At 37.3% G+C, this 11,508-nt stretch overlaps 3 protein-coding genes across 3 annotated transcripts; 2 read left to right on the forward strand and 1 right to left on the reverse strand.

The window, feature by feature from the left end:
* On the reverse strand, positions 1–537 carry LOC112088856 (uncharacterized protein At1g43920, Chloroplastic-like). The gene is made up of 2 exons (XM_024159174.1): positions 388–537; positions 1–306 (listed from the first exon to the last, which is right to left on the reverse strand). The coding sequence occupies exons 1-2, from the start codon at positions 535–537 to the stop codon at positions 1–3; spliced, it is 456 nt and encodes a 151-aa protein (XP_024014942.1).
* Positions 538–1,231: 694 nt separating this feature from the next.
* On the forward strand, positions 1,232–3,829 carry LOC18023365. The gene is made up of 6 exons (XM_006406029.2): positions 1,232–1,784; positions 1,955–2,120; positions 2,458–2,634; positions 2,732–2,815; positions 2,901–2,982; positions 3,079–3,829. Exons 1-6 carry the CDS (start codon positions 1,402–1,404, stop codon positions 3,504–3,506), a joined length of 1,320 nt encoding a protein of 439 aa, XP_006406092.1. The 5' UTR covers positions 1,232–1,401; the 3' UTR covers positions 3,507–3,829.
* Positions 3,830–7,265: 3,436 nt separating this feature from the next.
* Positions 7,266–7,961, forward strand: LOC112088857. Its single transcript, XM_024159175.1, has one exon. The coding sequence runs from the start codon at positions 7,266–7,268 to the stop codon at positions 7,959–7,961; it is 696 nt and encodes a 231-aa protein (XP_024014943.1).
* Positions 7,962–11,508: the final 3,547 nt, after the last annotated feature.

Consider the following 11,508-nt stretch of genomic DNA (forward strand, 5'->3'; position numbering starts at 1 on the left):
CTACATGGAACCAAGAACCATTTGCTGTTTCTTTGTTTTAACAATCATTGTCATCACAATGACAAACACAGTTACACAAAGGCACACGAAGCACATACATTTGATCTTCAATTTGGCATTGTTAATCTCCCTTTTGGTCAGCAATAAATCTTCCTCCAACTCACGGATTCTACCCTTCAAACCTTCGATTTCGTCACCAACATCGAATTTAGCATTTTCAATCTCACCTTCAATACTCGAGATTCTCGGCAAAGCATCAAAAACTTCCTCATACACGCCATCCTCCACCCACTTGAACAAATGATTCTGGGTTTTAAAACACAAACGAACAGATGTGAACCCAAAAAAAAAAAACAGAATCAAAGGCAAACTCGAAAATCTTCTTACATCTTTCATGGTTGGAGATCGAAAGAAGGGTCTGCCTGGGTTTTCTTGGGTCTTCGACGTGAAAATGACGACATCTCGCCCGCAGTGACACTTTGACGGAAATTCCCGACCTCTATCCTCAACACTCGACAAGGCAGAGTTGCAGCTCATTGCTCTATGGAAAAAAGGTGAAATCGAAGTCCCTTTCAATATAATTAACAAGAAACAAGTCTAAACCCTGAATCAAAGGAAGAACTCGTGAATCAGAGGAAGAAATCGAGTTGGATTGAGAGGATTTTGATTTTTTAGGGTTTGAAATCGATAGAATTGGGGATTTTATTTTAAAATCCTAATGTTGTTGTTATAAACATCCCGACGTCGTTTTATCATTAACGGCATGGTTAGACGGGTGTTAACGATTCCGTCTATGCGTTTAACGACAGTGTTGAATCCGCGAAGTCAACCAAAGTTCAGGGTTATTTTAATAGTCAACGACACACTTCAGGTTTTAATGGCCGCGATTATAATTCATGGTTAAAATGGCCAATTTTTGAAAGTTTAGGGTTTTTATAATATTTTTTTCATTTCTTATGGCTTAAAGAAATAGATTAACTTAAAGGAGTATCAGATTGTAATCTTATCCACAGTGAACAACACGCGCTTCTATTTACGCGTGAGATTTGGTTTTTAACGAGAAAGCCACGTCATCGCCACTGTGCTGTTCCTATCATCACTATCTCTATCAACTGCCAACGTCTTTTCGGTACAGCAAATACCAAATGCTATCAAACACATTTATTTAATTTCTTTTTCTTTTTCTTTCTAAATCATTATTTAATCAGCCAAACTAATTTAAATAAATAGGCGGAAATTGCTTTTGCTTTCTTCCTCTTCGTCTCCATCTTCTTCGATTCTCTTCGGATCGGCTTCCGTCAATGTCGTTCGATTCTCCGGTGAGCAGAGGATTTCATTTTCCATTCTAAAAAATCTGAAAAACTTTCTCAGGAAAACAAACTTTTCAGATCGTCAACAGTTATGGATGAAACCTATCGTAATCTCACGGATTTTCTCCGGAGACCCTCTGTTACAGAGACATTCGTCGACATCTTGCTATGCGCAGTTCCGATTTGGCTCGCCGTCATGATCGGACTTGTGATCGGATGGTCTTGGCGTCCAAGGTGGACCGGATTGATTTATCTAGGGTTCCGTTCTAAGCTCCGGTTTCTCTGGACTGCTCCGCCGGGATTTGGCGCTCGCCGTCTTTGGCTTGCTTTCACCGCTCTCTCCGCTTTCTCCGTCTGCCGCACTTTATGGTCTAGACTCGGTACGAGCGCCAAGAAATCAGCGACCGGTTCAGCTCCGTCGTCTGCTTCGGTCGAAGAGACTCTTCCTAATGGTGAAACAGATGCATTTTCACGGTTAGTCTATGAAAAAACGAATATGTTCTTGATGAAAAATGTTCTGCTTTATGGTGGAATTGAGAAAGTAATCTTTGTGACGATGTTGCATAACTATGAACTATTGATTTTATCTTGAGATTTGTGTATTCAGCTGATTGATTTGTTTTTGGTGTACTTATGGATTGCAGAACAAGTGATAAAAATGCAGAGAAAGAGAAGGATATTGTGACAGAGAAGGACCTAGAGCATTTGATGTATCTGCTTGAAGCTGGAAATGCGAATATTGAATGGCAATCTATGATGGATAAGTCTACTCCAAATATGAGCTACCAGGCATGGCGCCATGAGCCTGAGGTAATCTAAGCTTCAAACTCTTGCTCTTAATATCTGTTTCTTATAACTCGTTCATGAAGGAACGAGCCAAAACTTATTGATCACTAGTTCTATAGAAAGTGTTATGTATTTTGATGGAAAAGGATGTGGACTATTATTGTTCACTACACTATTCTGAGGTCTTGTATGGATTAGGTAGCTTTTGGGTATGCTTGGTGAAGCTGCTGCATTTTTAGTTATCTGATGCATCAAGCTTATATTACATTGTACCTGAAACTTGTTTTTGAAAACAGCATATGAAAAAAGAGTGTTTGACACCACGTTTTAGTTCCTGAAAGGCTGTGTTTTTCTTTGTCAGACAGGTCCCGTTGTTTATCGAAGTCGCACTGTTTTTGAGGATGCAACTCCAGACATTGTTAGGGATTTCTTCTGGGACGATGAATTCCGGCCTAAATGGGATCCTATGCTTGCTTACTTCAAGACTTTGGAGGAAGATCCTCAGACAGGGACAACGATTGTTCACTGGATAAAAAAAGTATTTTTGTGCTTTTCTTTTTGTTCCCTCTTTCTATTCTATCTCCTCCATGAACAGCTTTTGCATATTAGCCATTACTAATTTCTTTCCTCTACAGTTCCCTTTCTTCTGTAGTGACCGGGAATACATCATTGGTAGGAGAATATGGGAATCGGGAAAGAAGTATTATTCTGTGACCAAGGTAATATCTGACTTTTGCTTTATCATAGATCAAAATGTCCCTAGTCGTTTGTCTGATATACTGTTTTGGTATTCAACTTTTGTAGGGAGTACCATATCCAGGTCTACCAAAGCGTGACAAGCCGAGGCGAGTAGAGCTTTATTTCTCAAGTTGGATTATCAAAGCGGGTATGTCCTCTTAAATTTTCTTGACGGCTTACTAATTTCCTTTATCTGATTTTGAGTGGCCCGTGTCTAAGTCCAAGCGGAATACGCAAAATGCAGTTGAATCTCGAAAAGGAGATGGACAAATGTCAGCTTGTGAAGTATCTCTTGTCCACTACGAAGACATGGGAATCCCAAAAGACGTAGCAAAGTTAGGAGTCCGTCATGGCATGTGGGGAGCCGTCAAAAAGCTAAACTCTGGCTTAAGGGCTTACCAAACCGCTAGAAAACAAGGGGCGACTCTTTCACGGAGCGCACAAAGTGCAAGAATCACGACAAAACTGAACGTGGATTTGGTGGAAACATCGAGAGCAGAGGGAGAAGAGAGAGGACGAGCCATGGAGAACGCAAGGAGACAAAAGGAGCTGTTCAGTGTAGATTGGAAATGGATCGTTGTAGGAGGAGTTGCTTTAGCTTGTGGACTTCATTCAAGTGCTATCGGCAAGGCTTTAATGGTTGGAGCTGGACAAAGACTTGCTCGTAGGTGAAAAACCTCTGTCGTTATCTCTTCCTGAGAGGTTCATATTCTTATGTGTTTCCCTGGAGGATTCTTTAGCCCACCAGCACAGAAAGACAATTCATTTATATATGCATTGTGAGTGGTTGTGTTTCTTCTTGTAACTGCGTTGAGATGAGCATATTTAGTGTTGAAAGCAACGTGAAGGGAGTAATCTTGAGCCAGGGCTGAAATCTGGTCTGAGTATTTCTTGTAATACAGCCTAAGACTATGGAGCTTATTTAGACGTTTTGTTGCATCTTATACTCATTTTTCGTGGACAATTATTTAGCAATCAATTCCCTTTCAATTTTATTTTAATATTTTCCATAGAGCTATAATCCTTTTTTTTGGCCAAGATAAAGGAAAAGGCATTGACAAAAGGTTTGTGCTTATGACCCTTTCTAGAGGTAAGACAAGCCTAATGCAAACCTCCAATGAAGTGATTTACTTGGATTATCGGAGTGTTTTACTGGTTCCATGCAGAAGAGATTGAATGAAGTGTTGATCCGTTGATGGAAAAACCGTATATCCTTGGAACGGAAATGTTAACTTAAATTTATTGTGATACTATCATGCATCTTTCTCATGTTAATAACATTTTAAGGAAATTTTCTAATTTAATAAGTATTATAAATGTGGAGAGGAAGAATGGATGATACATATATTACAATATGACATGTTTTTTCGTCACTTTTATTGATCTGGTGGCGAATTGTCTTAGCAAAGTGTGTCTTAGCAAAGCTCCCAGATTTGAACGGTCTTGAAATCATCGTCTACTTCTCTAAACCGTGGCTTTAAACCAAATAATTGAACCGGTTGAATTAAACCAGAGCATCCTCTTGCATACCATGTATTGCCATATGTTGGCTATATTGAGCTCTTCTCAACCTTACTTTTACGAAAACATGTGTTCCGATCCGATGAATGGTTTGCCTCTTTGATGCAGCACAACTATATTTTTCTTCATTTTTATAGATTTAGTATATATTCGTATTAGTAGAGAAATGGTAACTATTGAACCAACTAAACACAAAGTTGAGTTTTTTTGGCGGTACCCGCTCTCATTTTTATCATTGCCATTGGCTATGTTGTGTGGTTCCATTGTGAGTGCCCGCAATGTTTTGAGAGGCTGGATCCTGCTAAATGATCAGAAAGTTATTTACGTTTTTTATTTATGCAACTAAGATTGTGTTTTTCTCTTCTAATTGTGTTTTTCCATATTATGGTGTTCTATGAAATAAATTAGTATGTTTTGATATTTTCATGAATAAATTGGTTTATTTATATGAAAGAGTTTGTGTCCATTCATTATGTTGATTAACCGAGAATATTTTTTATACATATGTGTTTCCTTCCCTAGAGGATTCTTATTATTTTTTATCTTTTCATGGATTGTATTTATCTTCTTGTACATACGTTGAGAAGAGAGTAGATAGTGTTGCACGCGAATTAAAGAAAGTAGTTTTGAGCCAAAAACTGTAATTTGGTCAAAAATATGAAACTTATTGGACTTGCCAGTAGCCAGAGTTGTTGTGGTCTAGCGACGAATTTTAACCGAAGTAAAAGCTTTGGTCAAGTCATTAGCCTTGGAGGGCTATATTTGCGATCCAATTCGTCCTTGAGATTAGTTGGGTTCCTGAATGTCTGGTCTCAAATCACCCAGGCTAATCAAGAAAACAAAAGCAACTTCTTGGAAGTTTTATTGCATCTTATATCTCATTTGCGTGGACAATTATATAGCAATTAGCTTTCAGTTTTTTCTTACATAGAGCTATAATCCATCTAGATAATTCATTTAAACAAGATAATTAAAGGAAAAGAAATTCGACAAATCTGTCAAATGCAATGTAAGCAAACCTCCAATATCTCATGCATCTTGGATAGAGATGTAAACAATCTATGTTTCATAAATTAATGCAATGTGAAAAATCTAAGTTTCATAATTAATGAAATGAGAATAATGCATTCATAAATAAAATTAACTAAATTTTGTTTCATATTCATTCTATTTTACTTTTTTTTGCTTCATACTCTCTCCTTTTTATTTTGATATTTTTCTTTGCTTAAAAGTTATATCCTTTTTAGATAATAAACTTTTTTAATACATAAATGTTTTATTTACTTAATCATACTTTAGTATATATATATATATATGATTTCTTGTTAATATAATTAAATATATAATTATATCCTTCTGTTTTTATTTTTAAAATTTTAGATAAACTGTAATTTTAAATCTATTTACATTTTTATAAATCTAATTTAGAAAATTGTTTTAATGTGTCAAAATCTTATTTTTAAAAAAAATCCAGACATGCCAAAGTCTGATTAATTGACTTGACATGCATTTGATCATGTTAATAACTAATTTAAAAATAGGGAGGATTACTACACTAACCTTAGAAAGTATCTATATTACTGGTTCGACGAACTTTTATTTTTTTTACAAAACTAACCTAGCATACCCAAAACACCCTTTTCGCCTTTGTTGAAAAAACTTTATTACGAAATGCCATTACTTTTTTAATGCCACGTAGGCAGATTCTGGCGCTAAAAATTTCATAAGTCTACCAAGCTTTGACGGTAGACTTATGAAATTTTGGTCAACGCAGAAATTTTGTTGGTAGAGTTATTAGGGCGATGGTAGATTTATTCAAGAGTTGGTAGAGTTTTTAAATGTTGGTAGACTTTTCTTGGTAGAGTTTTGACGATGAGAGGTAGATTTATGGGGTTTCGGTAGATTTGTTGTTATGAATGGTAGACTTGTTAAAAGTTTTGGTAGACTTGTTAACAAAAGCGTTGACTTTCTCGCATAGTTGACTTTTTCGGTAGATTTATTGACAATGAAGTAGATTTATTTTCTGAGTTGGTAGACTTATTTCCTTTAGCGGTAGATTTATGTGAAAAAGGTTGTCAATACGTGCGGTAGACTTATCTGTTTCATGGTAGAGTTATATATAATTGGTAGAGTTTTCGCTTTTGTGGTAGATTTGTTTGACTTGTGGTAGATTTAATTCAGTTAAAATTCATTCCGGTTAGTGGTAGACTATATGTTACATGAGGTAGACTTAAAAACTGTTGGTAGATTTATTTGTTTTGTGGTAGACTTATATTTTTAAAAAATTTCATTCTGATTTGTGGTAGATTAATAATGACATGAAGTAGACTTACAAGATGTTGGTAGATTTGTTTGTATGTTTGGTAGAGTTTATGTAATCTAGTAGACTTATATGCCGTATGGTAGACTTGTTAAAATAACAATGTGGTAGATTAATTAAGTTTAGGATTTACAGAGTTAACCTTGATCTGGTAGACATATGACATGCTTATGGTAGACTTGTTTATATGGTAGAGTTATTTGTCATGGTTGAGGTAGACTTAGTATTTAATGTTTGGCAGACATTTGACTTTATGGAGTAAAATTTCTTTTTTGTCCAAAAGAATTGTTCTATCTACAAAAAAACCTACTGTTTGGTAGACTTATGGTTTCAGTGTTGTACGTCTTGCAATTTTCTTCCATATGGTAGACTTATGGTAACGGTAACCATAAACCGTTACCAACGAACCGTCGCATATGGTAGACTTATGCATTTTCCAACGAACAGTCGCATCGATTTCGAGAACTTCTATTGACTCGAGTCGCTTCGATTTCGAGAACTTCTATTGACTCGAGTCGCTTCGAGTTCTCTTGTGAGTTCTCTATAAATACCACAACCTAGACGATTCATTTCCCATCCCGCTAAACCCTATGGCGAATCTCGAGTCGCTTCCTTCTGATCTTTTGTACGAGATATTGTTAAAAATATCTTCATACTCGTATGCGGATCTTTTTCTTGCAAAAGTTTCGTCCAAAACACTTAACAACATCTCTAACGAAGCGGGTTTTCTTAGGAATGTTGATTTAATCAATATTATCTTGCCGTGGAGGTGGGATGTTCATGGAAGGGTCGGTGCATTCTTTAATCGGTGCTTGGCGGCAGGAAATCCATCCGCACAATTGCGAAGAGGTTTATCGCTGATTTTCTTCGAACATAACCTCCAAGCAGGGTGTGATTTCATTCAAATGGCATCAGACAACGGATTTCTCATGGGTAAGTACTGCCACACTATGTTACATCTAACCATGGATGGCACATCAGAGGTATTCAACTCTGTCAAAGCTCTCTCCCGGGAAGATGCAAAGAAAATGAGATTGACAATGGAAAAGATCTTCATGCCTGCGTTCAATTTCCAGAAGCCCGAGGAACTGGTGGAAATGGTTTTCCAGGCTTATAAAAAGTCTTTAAGTACAAGGATTTGTGGTTGTCTCAAAGTACCAGACATGCAATGGATGGGAGATGAATACCTGCTAGAGACGTATGGGGATCAACTTTGTGAATCCTGCTTCTGGAAATTGGAATGTGTCAATTTCTGGTGGGTAGTACCGTCGTTTGATATGGATTGACCACGTTGATTGCATCAGTAGTTGTACTTTCATGTTTGTTGAAAGACTTTTGTTTACTTAAGTAGATTTGTTTTTATTATGAAGTAGACTTATGAAAGTTATGTTGTGTTATTTATGTTGTGTTAAGTAGATTTATGTGTTATTCATTTCGAAAGCTATAAATTATAACAAATCTACCAACAATATAATATAAGTCTACCATTCGTTCGACTGTAATTGGGAACATGACAAGTCTTTTACAACAAATCTACCAACAATATAATATAAGTCTACCATTCGAGTTAATATAAATCTACTAAATTGTACTTAACATATACGCAATGGCTGCAAACACGAACAGCAACGCCAGCATCAAGTAGTGGTCACCTCTGGCGTTTTGCTCCGTCATCCAAACAAAGTCGCCTTGAAGCCGGAGTATCTCATCTTTCATTTCCCGAATGTCTCCGACCAAGTCATTGCATTCCATAGACCTCTCCAATGACTGGAAACGATTCTCCAAACGCATGAAACGAGGATCAAAAGCTTGAGCTCTGCTCAGCTCTTGCAATTTCTCCTTATTCTGCTCAAGGCCAATCTTCAACCGTTCCAATTCCTCTGTAACAGCCTCATCCCACCATTTCCAGATATGGTCTGGATTCCCCTACATACATCAGGCCAATCTCATACATTAAGTATCACAACAGTTAACTAAAGATTAACAAATGGATATTTTTAAGAAAACTTATGACAAATACTCAAGCTACTTACCTTCTTCAACCAGAATGGACAAGTGTAGTACCTACGGCCAGGTGTTGCGGGCGTATCACCAGGCATTGATTTGAGGATCATATCCCGACCACAATAACACTTCTCTTGTATCCCAAAGTTCCCAAAACCCGACCACTTTAACGTATCCATTTCCGGATCTTCAGAAGAACTGTCGCTATAGCTCGGCATTGTCTGTGTCGATAAGAAAAGTACTAAACAACACAAATCAAAATAAACAAAAGTCTACTATAAATATTTAAAGTCTACCATCAGCATATAAAGTCTACCATAAAACCAGAAAAGTCTACTATAAATGATAATACGTAAACTCTACTACATATTTTAAAAGTCTACCACTCACACAAAAACTAGGGTTTCTGGGTTTAGGCATACAGCCGCTGATAGCCGAGAAACAACCTTTCGACGACGAAATAGATGCATTTTATCACTTTTACTAAAGCAGGACGACTTTTAGTTTGAACATTAGCCCCACCAATGATAGAAAACTCCAATAATCTATAACAAAAGTCGTTTAATGCTATGAACACTAAATGTTTACCGCGGTTATGAATGTTCATACCAAATAATGTGTGAGTACTCCTTCGCCGTCGGTGGATTCGACGAAGCGAAGACGTCGCTATTACCGTTTGAACTCGCTTATGTCGCAAGACCAGCCGATTTATATCGAAACTCGCTCTTAAGTTTATGTTTTCTGCTGGGTTTTCACCTGCTTAAATGTACTGTACTTTAGTTGGTAGAGCTATAAACATTACAAGTACATATGTTTTATTAATGGTAGACTTAGTGACCTATATGGTAGATTTGTTTGTAAATTGTTAGATTCAATATCAATGTGGTAGACTTAGTTATCGGGCAGTGCGATTTTACTTTTTTGCCCTGTATGTATTGTCTAAAGTACGGAACAAAACCAGAGTCCATCTTCAACCTCTAGGTTTCGCCGTCGAGCTGTTAAACTTGGGATAACTCTTGATTTTTTCCTTCTACTTCGATCTTGTGCCTCTTATCCACTTTTATATTCATGGATCAAGTTGTTTTGGTTTGTGTAACTGGGTTTTAAAGAAAACGAGGTGGGTCTTCATCGTAGATCAGTCCAGGAGATGTAGTTTTATAGGGATAGACCGCAAAACGTCATTTGCCGATTTGGTTGAAATCGTATATGAAGATTTCGGGTTGGATCAACATCTTTATGAGCTTCAGTTCAGCTATATGTTTTCGTCTGAAGTCCGGCGGAAATTACCTCTGGATACACCTCCTGTCTTTGTTGGTAATTCAAGACAGCTGCAGAGTTTTTTGCATCAATTCCAGAACAAAAACGAAACGGTTCGTTTATGTGTTGAGATCAAAGAAAAAGTTCAGAAGGGAGTTGTTGATGAAGACGAAGATCGAGATGCATGTCCTAGTCTAGTCCCTGAAGAACAAGTGCGCCAAGATCGTCTGCAACAAGGTGTTGAAGTTGGACAAGACGATGAAATGCATGAAGAAGAAGAGGATTTGTCAACCAGATTTGATGGATGTGAAGATCTTGATGGTGCAAGTTCCGATGACGAAGAGTACGGTAGACGTGAGAAACGTCCAGATGGTGAAAGTTCAGATGAGGAGGAGTCGCTAAATCTACCACCGAAGAAAAGGGGACTGACTACAATTCCCGACTTTCAAAGTCTAGAGCTTTCATCTTTAGACTTAGCTGTTGGCCAGCGTTATGAAACAAAAGAGGACTTCGAGATGCGACTCAAAATTCTTTCCATTGCTCACAAATTCAACTACAATGTCGATCATTCGAGTAAGAAATTGCTAACTGTTAAGTGTTGGGTAGATGGTTGCAAATGGAGGGTTCGCGCTTCAACTGTTGGGAGCAGCAAATGTTTTTGGGTTAAAACTTATACTCGAGAACACACATGTTCTGTGACTGTGCGATCACTACGCACCCGCCATGAAACCCATGAGGTTCTAGGCCGTCTATATAAGGACTTCGTCGGAGGTGTTGGCCCAAAAGTCTTACCAAATCACGTCGCCGAAGCTCTGACAAAACGATATAGTATAAAGGTATGTGGTAGAGTTATATTATTTCTCTGGTAGAGTTATTATCTCTTTTAGTAGACTTTTATTAGTTTTGGTAGAGTTATTACCTTAATTGGTAGACTTTTTTTTATTTTTTGGGTAGAGTTATTAGCTTATTTGGTAGACTTATATTATTTCTTTGGTAGAGTTATTGACTCATTTGGTAGACTTATATAATTTATTTGGTAGACTTATATAATTTTTTTCGTAGAGTTATTTTCTCACTTGGTAGAGTTATTATCTTTATGGTAGAGTTATTATCTCACTTGGTAGAGTTATTATCTTATTTCGTAGACTTCACTATATTATTTCTCATTTTCAGGTTGACTATTGGAAAGCACATCGGGCCCTAAAGTATGCTCGAGAACTAGTATCAGGGACGTCTGAAAGTGGTTATGAAGATCTGCCTTTATACTTATATATGATTCGGCGGGCAAATCCGGGTACACTAATCAAGCTAGAAGTTGATGAGGAAGATAGATTCAAATTTATGTTCCTCTCATTTGGCGCAAGCATACAGGGGTTTCCCTTCATGAGGAAAGTGGTAGTGGTCGACGGTACGTTTTTACATGGAAAATACAAAGGTACACTACTACTCGCCACCACGCAAGATGGAAACTTCAACATTTTTCCCGTAGCCTTTGCTGTTGTTGATACTGAGAACGATGAGTCTTGGGAATGGTTTTTTACACAACTACACCGTGTTATTCCTGATGATGAA

The sequence above is a fragment of the Eutrema salsugineum genome, unplaced genomic scaffold (genome assembly GCF_000478725.1).
Source record: "Eutrema salsugineum unplaced genomic scaffold, Eutsalg1_0 scaffold_13, whole genome shotgun sequence".
NCBI classification, from domain to species: Eukaryota; Viridiplantae; Streptophyta; class Magnoliopsida; order Brassicales; family Brassicaceae; genus Eutrema; species Eutrema salsugineum.

Excerpts from the sequence above, each read along its gene's own strand:
- LOC112088856 (XM_024159174.1), bottom strand. The coding sequence starts at position 537 with ATGAGCTGCAACTCTGCCTTGTCGAGTGTTGAGGATAGAGGTCGGGAA. Across the intron at positions 307-387 it reads GATCTCCAACCATGAAAGAT|AATCATTTGTTCAAGTGGGT; the intron begins GTAAGAAGATTT and ends TTTAAAACCCAG.
- LOC18023365 (XM_006406029.2), top strand. The coding sequence starts at position 1,402 with ATGGATGAAACCTATCGTAATCTCACGGATTTTCTCCGGAGACCCTCT. Across the intron at positions 2,635-2,731 it reads TTGTTCACTGGATAAAAAAA|TTCCCTTTCTTCTGTAGTGA; the intron begins GTATTTTTGTGC and ends TTTCCTCTACAG. Across the intron at positions 2,983-3,078 it reads AAGTTGGATTATCAAAGCGG|TTGAATCTCGAAAAGGAGAT; the intron begins GTATGTCCTCTT and ends CGCAAAATGCAG.
- LOC112088857 (XM_024159175.1), top strand. The coding sequence starts at position 7,266 with ATGGCGAATCTCGAGTCGCTTCCTTCTGATCTTTTGTACGAGATATTG.